Source organism: Chiloscyllium plagiosum, unplaced genomic scaffold (genome assembly GCF_037043375.1).
Source record: "Chiloscyllium plagiosum isolate Xiang-an unplaced genomic scaffold, Cpla_swu_hap1 HiC_scaffold_7, whole genome shotgun sequence".
NCBI classification, from domain to species: Eukaryota; Metazoa; Chordata; class Chondrichthyes; order Orectolobiformes; family Hemiscylliidae; genus Chiloscyllium; species Chiloscyllium plagiosum.
In genome coordinates, this window is record NW_028270145.1 from 45,439,279 (window position 1) to 45,462,927 (window position 23,649).

General features: G+C 38.3%; 1 protein-coding gene across 6 annotated transcripts in view; it reads right to left on the minus strand.

The window, feature by feature from the left end:
- itprid2 (ITPR interacting domain containing 2) overlaps nt 1-23,649 on the minus strand; it is a 158,234-nt gene that overhangs the window by 35,940 nt on the left and 98,645 nt on the right. For 5 of the 6 annotated variants that reach the window (XM_043693469.2, XM_087988967.1, XM_043693468.2 and 2 more), the window contains 7 exons: nt 22,885-22,934; nt 22,572-22,628; nt 14,364-14,406; nt 14,175-14,273; nt 12,452-12,660; nt 8,967-9,736; nt 6,315-6,399 (listed from right to left, as the gene is read on the minus strand). In XM_043693469.2, coding sequence (XP_043549404.2) covers nt 6,315-6,399; nt 8,967-9,736; nt 12,452-12,660; nt 14,175-14,273; nt 14,364-14,406; nt 22,572-22,628; nt 22,885-22,934 — 1,313 coding nt within the window. Of the gene's footprint in view, nt 1-6,314; nt 6,400-8,966; nt 9,737-12,451; nt 12,661-14,174; nt 14,274-14,363; nt 14,407-22,571; nt 22,629-22,884; nt 22,935-23,030; nt 23,158-23,649 lie in introns of those variants that run through there. The other variant, XM_087988969.1, reaches the window with a different exon arrangement.

A 23,649-nucleotide genomic window follows, 5' to 3' on the forward strand; every position in this document is an offset into this window, starting at 1 on the left:
AATCTCAAGGTTACACAACATACTGAGAGGTGCTATCATTGCAGACAATGGCTAAAGTAATAATTCAATTTCTGGTATCAATTCTTTAATTTTTATCAAAGGTTCTTGTGAAGAAAAAGAACCATTCAAAGTTTGTGAGAAGATTTGTAGCTCGGGTACTCGTTGTTGTGGTTCTGTTCGCCGAGCTGGAAGTTTTTGTTGCAAACGTTTATGAACTATGAAAGCAACCACCCCAATACACACAAACGAAGTTGCATCAAGACACTATTCAAAAGGGCCACAACACACTGCAGCACACCAGAACTGCAAAAAGAGGAAGAGGAACACCTATACAAGGTATTCGCCAAAAACGGATATCCTCGCAATTTCATCAACAAATGCCTAAGGGAAAGACAACAGAACGAGGATATGCCGCAACCCAAAGGACTAGCCACACTACCATACATCAAGAACATCTCTGAAATGACAGCCAGACTACTGCGACCACTAGGACTTATAACAGCACACAAACCAACAGCCACACTCAGACAACAACTCACCGGAACGAAGGACCCGATACCCAGCATGAGCAAAACTAACGCAATGTACAAAATCCCATGCAAGGACTGCTTAAAACACTATGTAGGACAAACAGGAAGACAGCTAACGATCCGCATCCATGAACATCAACTAGCCACGAAACGACACGACCAGCTATCCCTAGTAGCCACACACGCAGATGACAAGCAACATGAATTTGACTGGGACAACACTACCATTATAGGGCAAGCCAAACAAAGAACAGCCAGAGAATTCCTAGAAGCATGGCACTCATCCACAAACTCCATCAACAAACACAACGACCTGGATCCAATATTCCGGCCACTTCAGCGGACAGCTGAAACTGACAACCGGAAGCGGCAGGGACAGGCCACTATAAATGCCGGAGGAAACACCACAGAAGCGCTTCACAGGAGGCTCCCAAGCACTGAGGATGTCACCTAGACAGGGGACGAAACGTTTGCCACAAAAACTTCCAGCTTGGCGAACAGAACCACAACAAGAAAAGGAAACATATTCATACTTCCGGCTTCTAGCAGGAGTAAAACGTAGTGATAGTTAACGTAGTGCCAGACATCACTTATCAAAATCATGTGACTGCGATAAATGTGGAGATTTACTTTCTCACATTTATGCTGTTGACATCCAGCTTGACCTCATTAATACCCCTCAACTCCTTCCACTGGTGCTAAAACTATCAAGTTGCTTACCTAATATTAAGCACTTGATGGGTAGCAATTTCTTCTAACTAAGTATTGGGAAGAGTAAAGCCTCAGTGTTTAGTCACCGGTCCAAACTCTGTTCTCTATTTTAACCTCTGCAAAAATGCCCAACTTCGCCCACACCCAGCTTACCTCCTTCAGAAACCCTCATCCATCCATCAACACCTCTAGATTCAACTAACCTAACGCACTCCTGGGCTGTAGGTTCCATTCTATCCTTGGTGAGCTTGAGGCCATCCAATATTCTCTTTCCAGTGCCTTCATCTCTAGCAGGCTTATTCCTCATTCATCACTGTGCTTGTTGACCACCATTTGCACACATTTAAGCTGCATCTTAGAATCATAGAATCTCTACAGTGTGGAAACAGGCCATTCAGGCCAACAATTCTACACTGACCCTCCAACGAGTTTCCTATCCAAACCTATTCCCCTGCCCTACATTTTACATTTTCCGCTGACTAATGCACCTAACCTACATATCTCTGAACACTATGGGCAATTTAGCATGGCCAATTCACCTAACCTGCACATTTTTCAACTGTGGGAGGAAACTGGAACACCCAGAAAAAATCCAGCAGATGGGGGAGAATGTGCAAACTCCACACAGACAGTTGCCAGAGGCTGGAATTGAATCTGGGACCCTGGTGCTGTGAGGCAGCAGTGCTCGCCACTGAGCCACCCATCTTGATTTGAGCATTTTCCTCGTCAATTGCAAGTCCCGCCATGATTGCACCCATCCCTCTTTCTGCAATCTCCTCCAGTCCACAAACCTGCCCAACATCCAGGATCTTCTAATTCTGACCTCTTGCCTATCCCCAATTTGCTTTGGTTCACCAGTTCCTCAGTTCCCTAGAGCTCACACTCTGGAGCTCTACACCAAAGCAGACCAACACCCAGCTCTTTCTTCGCTTTGAAACCACGCCTTAAAACCTACCTTTCTGCCAATCTTTTTGTCACCTGATAGGCTTGGTCCCATACCTGATAATGCTCCCTGTGCTAGACCTTGCAAAATCTTGAAATATTAAAAACGAGCTAGGTAAACAGAAGAGGTGATAATGTACCAGCAGCATTGTATTAGAAAGCTAAGGCGTTATACTTATTTAGTGTAAGCTTTCTCTTTCTGTATCTAACTTGGTATTGAATTTACCAGCACTAACTGACACTTCTTTCCACTCATTATATTGGTACTTCCCTCATTTTGATTGATTTAGCAAATTGCTTGCATTATTCAATCCAGTCACAGGTGCCTGGTTGCCCTCACAGATATCAACACGCGCTTTCAGCAACAAAATATTAATGGAACCAAATGTTCTATTTCCCGACAGTTAAGCTTCAGATTCCTGTTGAATGCCAACAAGTACCTTGGATTACCAACTGAGATAGTGCTGTAACCAAATGGATCATAATTTGCTTCTAAATTTAAAGTGTACCAATTACTCACCATTAATTATGCTCAAATGATGCAACAATTCCAGGTGAGGGGATGATATATAGTTAAACTCAGAAATCCAAAGCTCTTTGTGACATGAGTTGTTTCCATCAGTTTCACAAAAAATAGCATCTTGTTGCATTGTGCAACATTGAAGTCTACTGGGTGCTGTGACACTACCGTATATGTGTGGTCAAACTCACCAGAAAAAATGAAGTCTTGTCCCTTTCAGTCCAAGTATATTATTATTAGTAGTAGTATTAGTAGTAGTAGTAGTAGTAACAGTAACAACAACAACAACAACCTACAGACACTTGTAACTTAATATGATACCACAAGACATTTCACGGGAGCATTATAAAGCAAAGTTTGATACTAAGCCATGTAAAGTGACATTAGGTCAGATCACCAACAGCTTGGCCGAAGGGATCAGTGCTAAGGATTTTTTTTATAAGAGGAAAGTGAGATAGACAGGCTTAGGGAGGAAATTTCAAAGCCTACAGCTGAAGGCATAGCCACCAATGGTGGAGGAATGAAAAATGGGGATGTCCAATAGGCCTGAATTAGAGGGACCCATCTCTTGGAGGCTTGCAAAGCTGGAGAAGATTTAGAGAGAGGGGGAAAGAAAAGGCATAGAGGCATCTGAAAATAAGAAAAAAAAAGTCTGAACCATTCCTTTCTGCTTTTTATTCCTCTCTCTTCATTTCTCTTTCTGTATCTAACTTGGTGTTGAATTTACCAGCACTAACTGACACTTCTTTCCACTCCTTATATTGGTACTTCCCTCATTTTGATTGATTTAGCAAATTGCTTGCATTATTCAATCCAGTCACAGGTGCCTGGTTGCCCTCACAGATATCAACACGCGCTTTCAGCAACAAATATTGATAGAACATTTGGTTCCATTTCCCAACAGTTAAACTTCAGATTGCTGTTGAATGCCGACGAGTACCAGAGGTACTAATGCTTTTAAGGTAAGATGTTCCATTGGTGTGTAATTAAAATAAAATGAGTAAATTCAATTTTGTTGGAACTGATCATTAATTATAACTTAATGATTTAGATCAGCATATGAATAAAAGCTTTCATAAGGACTTTAAAAATATTTAGCACTTGCAAATTTAGGTCAAAATCATGTGATTTCAATTTGAGATGAGATGTAGCTAATGTCCTTCAAACAAGTATAAAGCCATGCATTTGGGCTTAGGAAAGACTAGGTCTATTTATGACATTCAGGAATACCTGGTAAAAATTACACACAGTTCAAGAAAGGGGTCTGAGATCACAATCAATGTTCCTTCTAGGCTGTGCATTAATGTGGAAGTTCATAGAATCATAGATTCCCTACAGTGTGAAAACAGGCCATTTGACACAACAAGCAAACAGTGTCCCTCCGAAGAGTAATCCACCCAGCCCCATTCCCTACTCTATTACTCTACATTTCTCCCTGACTGCACATCCCTGAACACTATGGACAACTTAGCATGGCTAATTCACCTAACCTGCACATCTTTGGACTGTGGTTGGAAATTGGAGCACCTGGAGGAAACTCAAACAGACACAGGGAAAAAAGTGCAAACTCCACACAGTCACCTGAGGCGGGAATTGAACCTGGGTCCCTGGTGCTGTGAGGCAGCAGTGCTAACCACTGAACAAGTTACACAAAAGTCAGCCCTTTTAAAAAGGTAGTGCACTGTGTAGCGACACAAAAATATTTAAAAAGCTCATTCATTCAAATAAATCAGTCACATTACAAGAAATTTAGACGGTACTAGATAGTTACTGAAAAATGGCAAAACAAATAGTATGGCAACGCAATTAGGGCCTTTCAATTATATTGCTAGAATACAACATTTAAAAAATCCATAAAAGTGCTATAGACAGATAGAATAATAATTTGTGGAAAGGAACTGGATGCTTTCTTGAAAGTGAAAAGATTACAGGATTATATGGCAGGAGGAGTGAGTCAAATTGGGTAGATTTTTACAAGAATTAGCACAGGCACAATGGTGACCCACCTATAAAGGATAAAAAAGGTTTCCTTCAAGGATCAGGAACAGAATATGTATGTTATACATTAAATAGATATATGCAGTCTATACAGCTGGCATCACAAACCCAAGAATTATACAGAAACCTAAACTGTACCAATCACAAAATATCATAGCACCCCCACTGATGAGCCAAAACTACAAAGGATACAAAGTTACTGAGGTATTGATCTAAATAGTAGATTAGTCTAGAGATGAATAAGTAGATCAGCATCTGCAGGAATTTGGTTTTTATCATGGAGGTATTAGTAATCTTGACAATTGTGTAACAATACAAAACAGAATGACAGAAGAATGGTTTCTTTTTGTATTGATTTTCAAACCATTACAGTTGTCACAAGACAAATCCTCAAGAGATTAGTGGCGGAGTTAAACCTTATTTTGGTACAGTAGAAATCTTCAGAAATCAGGCAAAATTTCTGATTTTCTAAAGCAAATTTGTTATTTCTATTTTCTCAGCATTAATTCAGCCCATTTCGTGTTTGGAGAAAAGTTAAATAATCCTTTCATATAACTAAATAACTTGGTGATTTTCTTTCAAATACTTCAAACTATACGGAGGCAAACATTTCCACTAAATTTGTTCAATTCACAACCTTAATGCAAGCAACTTCTCACAAGAATGCCATAGCTCATTTACACAAACAGTACAGACGTCCAAATACCAGGAAAGGTGTTTCACTTCATTACAGATATTTAATAAACTGCAATTTCTATCTAAATCAGTAGCCAGATAACTCAGCACACACCTGCTGGTTTTAGTTTGTTTCCAATGAATCAAAATCAATCCAATTACAACAGACTAGATAGTATAGTTAAAAGCCATAGCTCAAAGTTGAAAATGGTGCTGCATAGTATACTTCTGCACAACCTAATAACATGCAAACAAAATAATAATATTACTAATTTCAGGGGAAGACAATTACTCTTCATGTAAATAAGGAGATTTTTAACCAGATCATTATTGGGTCAACTCAGTCGAATTACCTGATGACTACCATGTGCTGAATAATGGAAGAAAAACAGAGAAATCTGCTAAAGTACTTTTCCTGAATAAGACACAAAATTGACAGAACACAATTACAACACATTGCATTCTCTGCATGTGGTTTTCTACTAGATGCTGAATTCAGGGGAAAACAAAAAGTGCCAACTTTCTAGATTTACACAGCTAACAAATTTTGAATAGGTTAGTAATCTATTACTTTATGGTCATATTTTACTATTAAACCATTAAATAAGATGAAGTTTTTCCAAATACCAAATGCAGTAGAAGTGTAGCCCATGTAAATCCCAATGTTTCTTAGGTGCAGAAGCAGAAAAATAAAAATCCAAAATATTGCACAAGCTACAAATTGCAAAGAAAATTTCCATTAAGTTAAAACAGAATGAATTTACTTTGGTATCTTAAATCAAACCAATGTGTTGTTGCAATTGGCTTTGTGCCATGGAATTGGATGTACTCTCAATATCTACATGTCACAATCACTTAACATTCAAAACAAATGTAACTTTTTAAAAAATTAAATCTAGAAAACTACAATGCTTATAAATCTTTCAAATTTTACTTACTTTTACTGGCTGCTGAAACTCTGTCTTGTGCAGCATGATTTCTAGTTGCTGGAACATTTACCCCTTCACCTTCATTGCTTTGAACCTGTTCAATAAGAATATAAGTGTGACCATATATATAATTGAGAGAGATCATTTTGAAGAAAAGCAAAAATACCACCTTATCTTAACAGGACAAGGCATCTACTGCTGCTATTTGAATCCTTTACCATGTTTGCAAGTTGTTCAGAATAGGTTAATGTTCATAACTCATGAATTCTATACAAAAATATCTAAAAATTGATATTCTTATAATACTTTTGCTATTCCAAGTTAAACAGCAGCTTTAGTAACATAGTTGTTACGTTACTGATTTCGTGATCTGGAGACAAGTACAAATTCCAACATGGCAGTTGGGGAAAATAAATCCAGTTAGTTTAATTTGGGAAAAAAATGTTGTGTCACTCCCGGTGACTATAGAGCCAGCAGCCTGTTATGAAAGCCTATCTGCCTCACCTATATCCTTACTCTGTCTAGCCTATATGTGACTGTAGACCTACAGCATGTAGTTGACTCGTAACTGTTCCCTGAAATAGCCTAATAGGCAAATGAGTTACCAGAAGTTACTGTGAAAAACATAGTTATAAAACTGGTTGAACTACCCAAATACCTGCCCAAGCACACCATGCCTATTAGATCCGGCAAAGTCCTCTTCCCGGAGATCTGTGGACATACAAAATTAAGAAATCTGTCTTGCAGGCTGATTAAGCAATAGCCTGGCAATCATACTCTCGGAATCATACTTTACATGCACTTTACAGGGGTCTTCAAAATGGACTCTGAACCTATGAAATCTAATGATATCAAAACCAACATGAACAGCAAAAATTACAGCATTCCCTGAGCTGCTGGATTTGTACCTCTGCGTGTTGAACAACATTTGAAAAAAGCAACAAGGGTGCAGAATAAACATTGGGTGGAACTTCAACATGCACCACCAAGTGTGGCTTGATAGCACCATGACATGGAATTAAATGGAATTAATTAGTGCTTAAATATTTTTACAGGAATATAAGGCTATGAAACTATGGAAACTAGGATTAGAATAGTTAGGTCCTTGTTTATGGCAGGTACAGACTCGATGGGCTAAAGGGCTCTTCTGTGCTATAGACTTTGAGGATTTTATGACTCTAACCGCTGTATGATGATGTTGACATGTCCAGATTGAATGGTAGGGAATGACAGAGTACGAGAATGGATGGGGAGATGTTTGGATGGAGTTGGTTGAGGTGAATCCGGGATATGTGGTCAGATCAGGTTATGTCAGGGAGCTAATGAGACAGGATAAGGGGATGCCCAGGGTAACAATTAGGTCTCGCTGATACCAGAGGAGTTGCATGATTGGATAGGGTCAGGGGGGTATTAAACTTAGCAAAGAACAATACATCTTGCCCTTCCACACTAAAACTGTCTTCATTTACAGGATCCGTATCCCTCTATTCCCTTCCTTTCCACATGTTCATCCAGGTACTTCTTCAATACTACTATTGTGTCTGTTTCCACTACCTCCTCTGGCAATGCATTCCAGGCACTCACCACCCTTTTTGTATGAAAAACTTGCCGCACACATCTCTTTAAAACTGCACCACCTCCCCTTACATCTTGAACCAGTGTCCCTGAATAATTGATCCCTCTGACCTGGGAAAACGACTCATACTTTCCACTCTATTCATGCCATTTACAATCTTTATAAACTTTTATCAGGTCACCCCTTCAACCTCCTGCATTCCAGTGAAAACAAACCCAGTCTATCCAACTTTTCTTCATAGATGAAATTCCCCATACCACGCAATTTCCTGGCAAGCCTTTTCTGCATATTCTTTTGATAGTGTGGTGACCAGAACGTACACAATATTCCAAATGTGACCTAACTAAAGCTCTATAAAGCTGCAGCATAACTTGCCTATCCTTAAACTTAAGGCTCCTTCCAACGAAGGCAAGCATGCCATAGGCCTTTTTCACTACGTTATCTACCTGAGTTGCCACTGTCACTAATCTGTAGACCTGCACACCCAGATTCCTCCTAAGGGTTCTGCCATTCACTGTATTGTTTCCACCTGTACATGACCTTCCAAAGAGCATCATCTCACATTTGTCCAGATTAAGCTCCATCTACCATTTTTCTGCCCATGTGTTTAACTGATCTATAAACTGCTGTATCCTCTGACAATCCTCCTCACTATCTGCAACTCCACCAATCTTTGTACCATCTGCAAACTTACTAAGTAGACCAGCCACGTTTTCCTCCAAATATTTACGTAGATCACAAACAGCAAAGGTCCCAGCACCGATCCCTGTGGAACACCACTAGTCACAATCCTCCATATCAAAAGGCATCCTTCCACTGCTACCCTTGGTCTCCAACTAAGCTAGTTCTGTATCCACCATGTCAGCTCACCCTTGATGCTATGTGACTTCCCAAGAGGGAGGCGGGAGGGCCAGGTGGTTAGTTTTGGGAGAGGTTGCTGGGGAAGGTGGTTAGTTCAGTGGGTCAGAAGTCACAAGTAAACCAGACTTTCTTCCCTCGAGGACATTAGTAAATTGGTTAATTTAGTAAGTAACATATTAAGCAATTTTTTTAGCAGATGAACACAAACTGAAGTGACAATTCACCTCTTCTAAATCAAAAGAGAATTCCTTCTGCTCCTCCATCAGAGTTTTCACAATTGGATGCTGAATTGTTGCAGTAGGCCCTTTGCTGTGAGTTGAACACACTGGTCCTGTGCTCACTATCTCTGAACTTTCCTGGGAGTGGACAGATGTCAGTTCGCTGTTGGCTTCAGGTTCCCTGTCTGTGGAGGTACTGTGGAGGTCCTCAGTCAGAACAGAATCTGAGATCCCACTATCCTCTTTCAAATAATTCCCTGACCCTTTTCGAGTGTTCACAGCCCCACTCAGCACGAATGTCTGGCCAGCTGTTACATCGCATGTCATTCCCTGAGGAACAGATTCTAAGGGACTAAAAGGAGAATCACTTCCACCAATCACTTCTTCAGTTACAGTCTTCAGTGAAGAGTCAGTCAATTTACGCCATTTCTGCAGCCTTGCTTCTTTCTTTTGCTTTACCTCCTCTTTCTTCTCATTGTCAGTCATACTTTCATTAGTCCCGGGAGACTGCGATGGTTTAGAACCTTCCGTATCTGCTGATTCTGTTTGATTGCTTGTTTCTGTCCCTTTTACCTGCTGTGGCCCAAGCAAATTGAGTTTTGACACGGTTTTCTTTAATCTACTGGCTGCAACATTTCCATTTGCAGGAGCTTCACCTGCAGCCGAGTCTTCTGTTGAACTACCAATCCTTTTCACATGGGCACCAGAAACTTGAGAATACAGTGATGAGAATACATTAGCCACAGTGGTGAGAACTTTAATCTGGCGGAACCGGCCTGTAATTGAAAGGAAGAATTTATCATACAAAGAATAATACACATGATAGAGCTTAGGATATGACAGCAACACACAGAAGGATTAAATACCAATAAAATTTGTAACAGTCCTACACAAAATTTCTCTATGCCATCTGAATGATAGACCAGACACAGACAGTGCCATTCACTTGAGAATATAACTTTTAAAAAACGCTTTGCGATTTACAAGTGAAAGAACTGAAACCAACATGGTCATTCTAACAGCTGAGAGACTTAACAAACAATCCAGGTCTTTTTCAATATATAATTTTAGTTACATCCCACTGTAAACTTTTGCTATAAATTCTTATTCTCCACAACCATCTGATAAAGGATCAGCACTCCAAAAGCTAGTACTTCCAATTAAACCTGTTGGACTATAGCCTGGTGTTGTGAGATTTTTTTTAACTTGGTACACCCTAGTCCAACACCAGCATCTCCAAATCATGAGTGCCATCTATAATTTTTATAACTACTACAACTGTACAATGCCTGGTCACGGTGAACATTAACCATGAATAGTGATGACTACTGCTTGAAATCATGTAATGTTATCGCAACAGGCATACTACCATTTCATAAGAACAAATCTAATTCTATACCTTAAATACTTCAAAAAATACTTGTAAAGAAATTCTGGTCAAGTAACAATGTATGTAGACAGCACCCTTAAAATATCAAATCGTCACAATGTCTTTCATTTAAACACCAAAAGATTCAGCACTTGGTAATGGAAGAGATATTAGGGACAGTGACCAATAACAAAAACACACATCTCACAGCGAAGGTGGCTTAAGGCAAAACTGTTGATGATGTCGTGTTTAAAGCTGGAACACACAAGAGGCCAGAATTAGAGTACGCACAAATCACCAAGTTATAGGACTGAAGGAGATTAGAAGAATAAGGACTGGTTAGGCCCTAGAGGCTTTTGAAAACAAGTCTGAGAGGTTTGCAATCTGGCAGTCTATGTAATAAGCTATAATTTAAAGACATTTTTAGATCGCAATGATTATTTGGACACAAAAATGACCAAAATATGTGTATTCAACAAATATATAGAAGACCTCATGGAAATTAAACAGCCAGGTGATAAAGAACATAAAATTGGCTAGAATCATTCAGATTTCAATGGTATTTTCAATTAATTAGCAGCCTATCCATGGTAGGATGTGGAATTTTCAGAGTTTTATAACAATGGGGATGGTATCAGTGAAGTGTAATGTGGCAAGTGTTACAACAAGTTTGATATATCTGTAAGGTTTAGCAAACAGTACACACATAATGCTGATTGTCCTTATTGGTTTGGGCTCCTAAAGACATTCCTTTGTGCTGGATTGAAAACTGTATCACTGATATTGGGGGGCTACTCTATAATCACATACAACTCTTCAGACATGCTGACCATTTTCTTCATTACCATTAACTTTAGCGATAGACAAAACCATAAGTCCCTAACAGCCAATGTTGTGAAGTCCAAGGCTTGAATAGAGGTGAGTGGAGTATTGTACTCTAAACTATCTGAAAACCATGTTCTTTAGTAAACATCACTACATTTATCCTAACAGCAGTGCAGTCAGTAGTTAATTCTTCATCTAAGTAGTCCACAAAACAAAAGGCTTACTGAAAGCATTGAAATAAAAGATCAGGGAGGACAATAGTAACATATACAAGGCGTCAGATAAAGACAACTGTTGGAATTTTTGGGGGAAGCTAATCAGTTGAAATATTGGGGGCAATCCCATCTCCAGCTGCCCAGGAAGCCCCAAGCATATTTCACAGGTCACTGCCCAAGGTCAGGGCCTTTAGGTGTAGTGGCTGCTGCTGGAATGGCAATCAAACCTTGAACAGAGGCAGTGTTGGAAACCAGATAGCCAGGCAGTTGGAGTGGGTGCTGGGGTCTTTTTGCAGCAATCAGGGGGTCAGGGACAGCAATGAATGAAGGTGTACGTTGGGGTGGGTCTTTCTACTAGGGTAGGGAGGGAGGCCCACCTCGGCATGCTTTAGTCAGGAGGAGCTCCAACATATCCTGAAGCCACAGTTACATAGTTGTGACCATTCCCTTTCCCTTCCGGACTATGCCAATGGTAGATTACCAGTCACAGTCAGAGGAGGATTCTTTGTTGTCATTAATTAGTCACTTACAAGCCTCAAATAGCCCAAAAGAGAGCATGATGCCTGGCATCTACAACGGAGGAAGAATAATTTTGCATTTGAGTTACTTCCAACCTTTTGGAGAAAGGTCAATGTTATTTGCATTCTGAAAGCACTACATCATGTAAGTGCGTTTCTTAAAATCTCTTCCTATCTGCTATATTCTTGCATCTCTTTACAGTTTGCTTTATGAGACAAAAGAACTTTCATATAAAGTGACTTCTTTGTGACCTGAAACTGCTAAACTGGCATCAAATTAGGAACAAACTTGCATTCTGGTAGTTTTCTCTGTGGAAACAGGGTCAAGAATATGCAAAAACAAGTATGCCACTTAGAATACTTATAGTCATCAGGATTGAGATTCATTTATGTTAAAACATAGATTGCTTTTCCTTTTTTGAAAATAAATAGGAAGCATTGTTATTTCTTCAGAAAATAAATGTTTGAATAAATTGTTAAATTACTCAATTAGGTTATGGTGCAAAATGTTAATAAACAGAGAATATTAATGAATTTGATTTTTTTTCAAAAAGAGAAACCTACTTGTAAGAGCAAAATTTGGATTGTCTAATTCCATACGTTGCATTTGAGCATCTAAAAATAGCTTAAAATCAATTCCTTTTGCAAATGATGCAGCATTAAAAAATCGACATGGAATTTTAGATGCAAGGTCAGGCTCATCTGTTCCAAATCCAAGATTATACAGAACATCCTCAGGATCTTCCTCATAAAGGTCCAATAATTCTGAAACACTGAGCAGAAAATAAAAGAAAACAACAAATATTTCAATGCAAACAGAGTAAAAAAAGTTAAAAAATTATCAAACGAATCAGAAAAATAAACTTATAGACAATTGTGAGTTTAATAGTTCTTTGCACTTTTGTACAGCCTCAAAGGCTTTCCGAGCTAGAATGCAGTAATAAATGCTCGCCTACCACTGAACTCCTTTGCATTCTATACTAGACCATGGCTCAGATATTCTGGACCCCATCTCCTAACCAAATAAACTTTATGGAAATAGCAGGGGTGAAATGTCCATGACCACAACAGAGTGAGCACAGTCAAGACTGGGACCCACATCCTTATCTGGACTATAAAAATCCCATACAACAGAGCAGGAATTCTGGAATTGGATCCCACCCACTACTTTTAAATATCATCTGACTCCATTCTGACATGGTTGGAGACATGAAAATCCAGACCTCAATGTCTCAAAAGGCTGAATCAATCGTGACAGTAGATATATACCTTTCAATTTAGAGTAACGAAAGAGTATTTTTACTCAATATATACTTAAATTTCAATATGGTACATTAAAACATTTTCATGAGTTTTCATAGAATCACTAGAGAATCACTAATTCTCTCTGATGTGTTTTGTTTGCCATCTGGGGAAATCCAGTTAATGAATGCATAAGTTTGAGGGACTGTTGACAACACAAAATACAACCTTATTATTAGGGAATGCTAAAAGGAATGTTTGTACTTTTGTTCTATACCTGACCAACCAAGCTTAAAATATTGTTCATATTCTAATATTAACAGTCAGCAAGAGAGTTAGCCTGGTATGACAAGTTGTTAATATGTAATGTATGCAGTGCAGAAAAAAAAAGTTTCAACCCTTCAACTGAACAGATTTAAAAATAATAGTTGGCTATACTGAAAAAGACCTGTAGTCCATGCCTGTGAAATAATAATAGTTAATAGCAAAGAGACATATCATTGCATACAAATGATCAACATAATAGCCTTTTTTCATCATAATGCTGACATTGAGGAAAAAATTAAAATTAATGATTTTAATAAGGAGGGATAGTTCATAGAAGATTGGTGGAAAACAATTAAGATTGTGGATAACGAAGTGCAAGGCATTACTGAAATCACTAACCACTTATCCTGGAAAATTAGGAATTCCTGGGTAAATCCTTTTATACAAGGCCAAACATATTTTCATACACAACAATGGCAGGAAATGAAAAATTGATGTAAAAATAACTTCTTTAGTGCAATACAATTGCATTTCTTTTTAAGAAAAGCAACCATTTAACTGCTGCACATCCAAACTCTCAACAAATTTACTAAAAACCGGAAGTACATTTATAATAACACAGTTTACTCAAGTAGAAGGCATGCAGACATTTTTGAACTACATTATAATATACTTTCTGTACAAATTCAATACACATTGTTAAACATTATTAGCTGAGGAATATGCAGTGAACAACAAAAAAGGTTAGAAGCCTACATTTCATTTGACATCAGATTACCTAGATACAGTTGTATTGCTCCTGCCAGAGCCAGTAGAATTCATGCTGTTTCCCATTTGATAAAACTGCTTCCGTTTTTCCTTGGCTGATGTCCCATGGCTACAAAGCATAAGTATTTGATTAGAAATATTGAATGTTCTCTTCAGTAAGCAAATTAACAAAAGCATTTTTCCTGAAGTGTATACTAACCTTGCTGCTGATATCGAGTCACTGCAAGTCTGAAGATGTTTTGCTGTAGATGAAAAGTTTGAATAATAAAATTTATTGGTCTTCAGAAAGTCTACAATTTAAACAAACAGCTGTATAGATGCAGATATCTAACTTCACAAGCTAGAAACAATAGCTGTTTGCTGATGGGCTCCTTGACTCGACAAGCCATAAGCACTTTTATTTCATGCTCATCCGCACTTTATATCTTAACTGGTATCCTTCTCACTTAAACAAAAGTACTGTGAATGCTGCAGGTCTGGAAACAAAAACAGAAAATGCTGGAGAAACACAACAGGTTTGGCAGCATCCGTGAGAGAGAAGCAGAGTTGACATTTTGAGTCTGATGACTTCTTCAGAACTAATCCTCTTCTTGCTGTTTATTCCATTTTGCATTCACTTCAGAAGATCAAAGCTTACTTTTTTGAACAACCTGGCCACATAACACAAAGTTAAGACAACTGGTACATAGATAAATTTTACTCTGTGCAGACTTGTTAAACCAATTGAGTAAACCTCTTCTGATAACTTATAAGGACAGATTTGTGGCTTTGCATACCCAGTGGAAAGCCACGGGTTCCAAGAGTGCTTCTGAGAAATTGGAAGGCAGGCTGTGTAATATGACTGCAAACTTCAGTAAGGCATTCACACTAAATTACATAGGATGTTCCTACAGTAACGCAAAGGTGAAGGAGTACCCTTATAACATTCAAGTAATTATTTTTCTAAAAAAGAAAGAGGCTGGCCTCCTTCTGTGCCATAATAAGTCTGTGCCACTTTGGCAAGATAAATAAGGAGGCACATTATTTGAAAAGTAGATACCTAAGCTTGATACAGAGCACAGGTATGTGGGAGTGTAAATACAGAAATCACGTAAGTAGCAATGCCAACTAATAAGGTTACAAAGGAAACCAAGCACTAGAATTTATTTCTAGAGGTACAGAATGATAAGTAGTGGTATTGTGCTAAATTTGTGTCAAACCTCGTGAAGCTATGATTGTAGTAATGTGTGCAGTTCTTGACACCACATTATAAAATTGATATAGAGACAACAGAGTGAAAAGAAAAAATTTGTAACTGTCAGGAAATTATAAACTGACTGAGGATCTTGTCTGTTCAAAAGAGAGAACTGAGGGTGAACAGGTAGAAGTTTTAAAAAATATGAACAATATATTTGGAGTAGACTCAGATAAAATGAGTTCACGTCTGGGAAAGAGCAAAATGACAGAAGATGATCAGCAACCAATCAGATGAAGAAATCAAAAGAAACTTTTTTAGTTAGAGTGGCAAGTGTGTGGAGTTCACACCCACAGAAAGTGGCTGGGGTAAATAATATAGATGCATTGAAGGGGACTCTAGGTAAGTCTATAAAAAGGATACAAGGGTTTTGCTTACAATTGTGTGGGCAATGTTGGGAGGAAGGTCATACTGTATAACTCTGAACTGACTTGTGCTAATGGCATGTTTCTGAGCCATATACTCTGAACAATTCTAATAAGTCTTCTCCTTCCCATTTCTTCATATCTTTAATAAATCTGTGGCATTTGGAAAACAAATGTAATATAAACCATCTGAATTCTAAATGTACATCAATCCCAGTGATATTTCAGTTACATAAAGGTTTAAGGAATTAAGGTAACACCCAGTGTAATAAAAATTTCATGTTAGGTATTTCATCTGTATGGATTTAGATGATTTTCAACAAGGAAGAGATTCTGGTGTCACATCAAGCCTCAAGGCTGTTGATTGAGTAAAGAAAAAAAACAAGCAGAGTTCTCCCGCTCAATCATTTTCCATGACTCATAAATGGGTGTACACATATCAAATGACATAGGACATCAAGCAAGAATTTGGTTGTGATAACTAGGATGAATAAACCACGCGCTCAATTATCAAGGTCATGTGAAAATGTGTTGTATGTCATCATGGACCAACCTGGAGTCAGTTTCCATACTTGCCTATGGAATCCAGCTCTCTCACATCTTAACCATTCCATTGCTGATGCTATGTCAAACTACTTGCATTGTTTTCAGCATTAGATTAACCCCACCTAAGCACTGGGAAACTATCAAATAAAAATAATCTCTTTGCACCAATTCCATCCTCCTTCAAGCCATTTTTTCAACTAAACCAGACTGCCCAAAACCTTGGCAACTCATTCAATTGGAAGCTGAATTTGCCACCTTTCATCACCAATATTGCCTGCCTCTATTATTCAACATCCTGCACCTCCCCTCACTTGTTCCACTAGACTTAATTATTGCAGCACTTGTTTAATGAGCCCTCCCACCTTTCATCATACAAAACCTTCAGCTCATAGAGTCATAGAGATGTACAGCACAGAAACAGACCCTATGGTCCAACCTGTCCATACCGACCATCTAAAACTCTACTGTCCATAACATTTTGTAAAAAAGCTTCAGATCACTGCATGAAATATTTCCTTTCTTGTCTCAATACCCTTTTCATTAAATATACCTCTACAAGATGCTTTGGGGGATTACAGCAATAAGAATGCCAGCTGTTGTTACTCATTGCAAGAGGTTGCAAGTGTAGCTGCAGAATGTGATTCAATAATATCTTCTTTGAGAGAGGGTGAAAATATATTTACTTTTAAGCTACATCTTCTTCAGATATAATGCCAGATGTAGATTCAAATATTTAATTTCCAGATATCCAACGTAGTTATACGGCTCGAGAGCAAAATGGTTGAAGCCAAAGAAAAAAAAAATGGTAGCTAGGAATTTGAAGAGCCTTTCCTGAAGATTTACCATTCAAAGCAATAATGCACAGTAGTTTGTGCATACCAATATTTCCAGAGAATTGTGTATCTGTAGGGAGTAGATGCATGGTCGGAGAGAAGGCCATCTAAGCAATGGAAGTGCCATGGAAGATTGGAGGTGGCAGCACAATGAATCAGTAGCACCAGCGAAGTGGGCCCAGCAACTAAGAGACGGCACCAAAGGTGGGGCAACTTCTTCGTCAGTGCATCTGGAACCGGCAGCGGTGAGGCAATGGAGGTCTCTCTTTCAGTTATTGGAGGCTGGGTGCCAGCTTGGACTGGACTGGACTGGAAAGACTTATTCTGAACTTTTTACTTCTTCATTTTTCTAATTTGTTCCTGTGACCTGTAATGCTGGACTTTTTTTATTTCTTTGCTTTCCTAATTTTTCTTTCCCTAAGAATTAGTTCTGAAGAATCTGTACCTCAGTACCTTTGTACTTAAGATGGTGCCGTAATTTGGCGACTTGTAAACTTTTCACTGTACTCATTTGCATACATACGACAATAAAGCTAATTCAATGCTTGATAGAGTGCTCTCAGAGAAATGAGCTTTGATTCTGTCTTCTGAACCCCGAGTGCTTTCAGCATGATCCCTTTTTATTAATATTTTAGAGAAGAGTCATGTCGATCTCACTTCAATCAATCAATCTAAGAATGCTACAGACACATCCTTAACGTTAATGTGGACACATTTGCGAGCTTGGCAAGCGAGACTGGCTTATTAAGAGGAATATTTTGTTATTTTTCATACCATAAGCAATTTAAAAAATTATATCATTTCAGTGAAATTCTATCACTTATTTCTAATAAAATAAACCACTCTGTCAACTTACAATTGACCTCATCACTCTGTGGTAAACAAAAACAGGCAGGGGAGACAAATCACACATGTGACCATAGAACATGAGGATCATAATAATCAGGTCTTATTGAAAAGGTTTTTGGTCAGTAAGAAGTTATACAAATTGAGTGCAAAGCATTCTAATTTGACTTTTGATTATTGAACTATTAGTCATAACTAAGCTTATTAGTATCTAAGTTTGCTATAACAGACTATGTTAAGGTTTGAGGATTTTAAACAATTCTGTAATATCAATGATTATTCTAACATCTTTTCTCGAGGTCTCAAAACCTTACTGCCTACATCTTAACTCACACCAAATCTCGTTCATCTAACACCCCAAGCTTGCTGACTTACATTGACTCTCAGTCAAACAACATTTTAAAATTTTAATTGTTGTTTTCACATCCCTCAATGGCCTCTCCCCAAAATTTGTAACACAGATGCAGAGCTCTAATAATTAAATCTCTACTGCCAATGGCCACAAGTTCAAGTCTCAGTCTCAGTCATCTGAATTTGTTTACTCTTGCTTTTCGAACATTACTTTGGAAAACCAGCTCAACCCTTTTTCAAAGCAAAACACATTGCTTAATGTTTATTTTGTGCTATTATTGTGTTATTTATAGAGCACTTGTAACATAATAAACCATGCCAAAACACTTCATAGAAGCATTATAAAACAAAATATCCCACTGAGCCACATCAGAGGCTATTGGGACGGATCACAAAACATTTGGACAAAGAAGTAGGTTCTGAGGAGTATCTTTGAGGAGGAAAGCAAAGGCAGAAAGGTAAAAAGGAGGATATTCCAAAACTTAGAGGCTAAGCAGTTGAAAGTAAAACTACCACTGGTGGGACAATAAAAATCAGAGATACTCAAGAGGCCAGAATTAAATCAATGGAGATACTGAAAGATTGTGGGGCTGGACCAGATAATTGAGGTAAAGAAAGATATTGTCAATTAAGATATGGGAATCTAGATTTTGGATAACCTTAAGTTTATAGAGTAGAATATGGAGATCAGCCAAGGTTGGGCTGCAACAGCAGAGTCGAGAGGTAACGAAGGCATTAACTGAGCTTCGCATCAATGGTAATCAGAAATTGAATGGAATTCCCAGAAATGATTAAACCAGGAAGTTGTTTGAATATATTTACAAACTCAGTTGCTTTATTTAAATAGATGAAGTGCAATTTTAATTTGATTTCCATATTATATGAAAGCCTAAAAGCAGTTCATCATTGAACAAACCTTTCAATTATAGAAAATAACTTAATATTATTTTGTCCTCCCTGAAGCTGGAGAGAGATGGTAAGAAAGGGAATTAAGACACCACTGTCAAGGCCTGTCATTGGCTAAGATATTTGCTAAAGCTTCACAAGTTGGTGGCTGATCATAGAGTCATAGAGATGTACAGCATAGAAACAGACCCTTCGGTCCAACCCATCCATACCAACCAGATATCCCAACCTAATCTAGTCCCACCTACAAGCACCCGGCCCATATCCCTCCAAACCCTTCCTATTCATATACCCATCCAAATGCCTCTTAAATGTCGCAATTGTACCAGCCTCACTACTTCCTCTGGCAGCTCATTCCATACCCGTACCACCCTCTGTGAAAAGGTTGCCCTTCGGTCTCTTTTATATCTTTCCCCTCTCACCCTAAACCTATGCCCTCTAGTTCCGGACTCCCTGACCACAGGGAAAAGACTTTGTCTATTTACCCTATCCATGCCCCTCATGATTTTGTAAACCTCTATAAGGGCACCCCTCAGTCTCCGATGCTCCAGGGAAAACAGTCCCAGCCTGTTCAGCCTCTCCCTATCACTCAAATCCTCTAACCCTGGCAACATCCTTGTAAATCTTTTCTGAACCCTTTCAAGTTTCACAACATCTTTCCAATAGGAAGACGACCAGAATTGCACGCAATATTCCAATAGTAGCGGTAGGAGTGGCAAGTAAATTGATACTTAACATGCTAACTCCCATATGAAAGGGGAAAATTGCACTCCTAATATTAATCAGTAAGTAGGTAACTTTTTGTATCACAGTCACACAAACATGACACCTTTTCAATTCTATTCCTTTAACTTGGTAAGAAGCAGTTTTCCCTGGCAAGATTGTTTAACTCGTTGAAACATGTAAATATTTTATACACAAGAATATTAGGTTTCACCAAATATTTTTGGACAGACAGTAAAGCCTTATCCTAATAACGAATATCATGACAATTTCACTCCGAAGCTGAATGGATCATCCATAAAGAAAATTAACCTACTGCTGGCAAAATAGGAAAATACATTTCCCGTTTGAACATTGAGTATGTGCGAATAAGATCAAACTAGTTACTAGCTAACATTACCTTTCTGAGTATTCAAACCTGGACAGTCAATAGTAAGACTGAAAAAGAATTAGTTATGGGTGGGACAACCGGTTTTGATTAGTCCTCCAGGTAGTTGGCAAGCAGTTTTAAAACAATTCCTGGAGAGAGTTTTGTATCACACTGGAGGATTGATGAATGGCAATACAAAGCAGACTGGTCATGGTTTCTCTTCTGTAGTTTCCCTATGTCTGATGATCATGCATAGTGCACAAAGAAGGAGAAAAGATAAATGTTCCATAAATATTTCTTTCCTCCTGTGCTCAAAATGGAACAGGTTCAAAATTTGTGGGTGGAAAAGTCTCTCCATTCAGATAAATAAAAGCACTGACATTAAACCAAATCTAGCAGGCAATAACCCACAGACCAAACTGACCCCAATATGGCACTAAATGCACAAGAACTAGCAACCCTGTTCAGAGGTTTTAGGATTGCTGCTGTGTAAACTGGAAATATCATTTGAGAATTAAAGTATGATTGTTTACTGTTACAATTAAGGCAAGTTGTCAAACAGTAACATTTGCACTACTCAAGCGCCAGATAATGACCATTTCCAACCAGAGATAATCCAACCATCTCCCGGAGGTTCAGAGACATTAGCATTACTGAATTCCCCCAATAACAAATCCTAGGGTTACATTGACCAGAAACTGGACTGGACTAACCATACGAATACTGTGGCTATGAATGCAGATCAGAGACTCGCGATTCTGCAAGGAGCAACTCCCTGAAGTCTGTGTATCACCTCCAAGCCACAGGTCAGGAGTGTAATAAAATACCACTTCCCTGGAGGAGTGCAGCTTCAACAACATTTATGAAACTCAACACCATTCAAGATAAAGCCACCAGATTGGCATACTATTCACCATCTTCAACATTCACTCTTTCTACCACCAATGTGCAGTAACAGCATTGTGCACCATCATTTACAAGTTAGATTGTAGCAACTCACCACAATTCCTTCAACAGCACCACCCAAACCCACAACTTTTACCACTGAGAAAGTCAGCAGTGGGAGGTGCATGTGAACATCACTACCCACAAGATCTCCTCCAATTCATACCATTCTGAACTGGAAGTGGTGTATTATTGGAAGTGATGTAATTTACTTGCCACTTCAGACACTTGCATGACATTGCAATAAAAAGTCACTTGCCTTGCCTTCAGTAACACCCTGTTGACTGGAATTGGTGTTTGCAGTCAGCTACATGTGTGCGTTGCACTGTGGCATCACAAGACACAGAACCGGGACTGTGGGCAAGTCTAAGATATTGTTGCCATATAAATAACAAGGGTTGCTAATACCTTCAATAATTCTGTCTCAACAAGAATCTACACTTTGTGACATATATGTTACGTGGGCTAACACAGAAAAAACCTCATCAGGAACTGTATATCCATTAATGTAGCATCACTGGGTCAAAATCATGGACCTTCCTTTCCAAAAGCACTGTGAATGTATCTACACTTCATGGACTGTACTAGATGTGCAAAAAGGCAGATCGCCACCACTTTCTCAAGGGCATTTAATGATGGGCGATAAATGCTGGCCCAGCCAGTGATACCCACATTCTACAAACAAATTAATAAAAAGCAAAACAAGTTTTAATGTGTACCAAACTTGGTCTCTGCATAATGTATAGCAATCACTGTTGATAAAGAATCTAAAAATGAAATGGTAAGCTCACTTGTGCACACACAGATCATCATTATTTTAAAACTGGCAAAAATGTGAAGGTCCAGTGGAAACCACAGTTTCACAAGGCCACAAAGGCTTGAAAATAGATTGAGCATTTTTTTCTAAATGCAGCATGGTACAAGATAGCTGTTAAAAAATAACCAGCATCATTTTAAATTTCAAACAAATTTCTAAATTAAGTAGTGGAAAAAGCCTAAGTGTTATTTTGAAAGATAGTTCCAGAACATTGCCTTGTACTAAAACTTTGCATTGGCCACTTTACAAATTCCTATCTTTATGCAGTAGCTCTACAGTTGTTAAGGAAACCTATTAAGCAGCAGTTCTTCTGCGTCAGAACTAATATCAGTAACAATCCGTAACTGTACAAGCAGATGCTATAAATGTACTTATTTTTACCTGGTAACTCACAAAACTAATGAGGTAATAGAATACAAAGGACTGGAGTGAAAATACTACTATACATTCTTCATCAGAAAATATACCTACCTTCTGCACCCAGGGACAGGTCATCCTCAAAACTACAGCCATTCTTTGTACCTGCACCTGTTGAAACATTTACAAAATTATGCATACCCTACATTCCTCAAATGCCTTTATATCAACATTATGCTTTGCAAGTTATATTTTTAAGCTGTGACTCTAATTTACTTGCCACTTCAGACACTTGCATGACATTGCATTAAAAGAAAGAAAACCCATAAAAACAAAAAATAAAAAAATTAATGAAATCATACCTCTAAAATAAATCACCTTTTCTACCAATTCAAACAACATCCATTGGTAAAAAAATCAAATTTACCTTTTAAGGGCAGTTGGCTTTGTTCTTCCAAAGATGCCCCTAATGGTGGTCTGTAAACGTACAATAAATATTTGATAAAGAAACTTATGTTTTACGAAATATGCTTGCAAATAAGCAAAAAGACAAAAATGTAAGAGAACAATCACCATATCAACAGCTTTTATTTCTCATTAAAAAACAGGCTCCGAAGAAGACAAGAACTTAGGATAAGTAGAAAATTGGCTAAATGAAGCTCTTGTTAGCAGAGGGTTTTTTGACATGCCATAATGTCGCTACCAACTACAACACAACAATCTGCTTACACTATTACAACTGTCCCAAACTTCTAAAATATTTCACTGAATGGCTTTCAGCCAGCTTGAGGTCATGAAAAGTCTTGTGGTCTGCCTTTTCTTTCAAAGCAAACAAGCAATGAAAAGCTGCTGAATACTGGAATGCTTCTGTGTGGTGTATGCACTACACCTGATCAGAGGAAAATACAGGAGCCTCTTCTCACACACAATTTTAATAGAAGAAAGAAAGAATTGTTACAATATTTTGAGAGCAACAAAAACACACTGGCCGAGATCTTACGATTGGAAGAAAAATCATTGCTGAAGCATAGAATGAGTTGTGAATCGGAACCGTGTGGATGTCCAGGGGCAGCAGTAAGTCTAAATGTCTGATGGGCAATTTAACCATGACTAGAACCATTGGAGTTGGAAACTTCAGACTGTTCCCACTCACTAGTTATTATCTACTGGGTTTGGCAGCAGCCTGACGCCA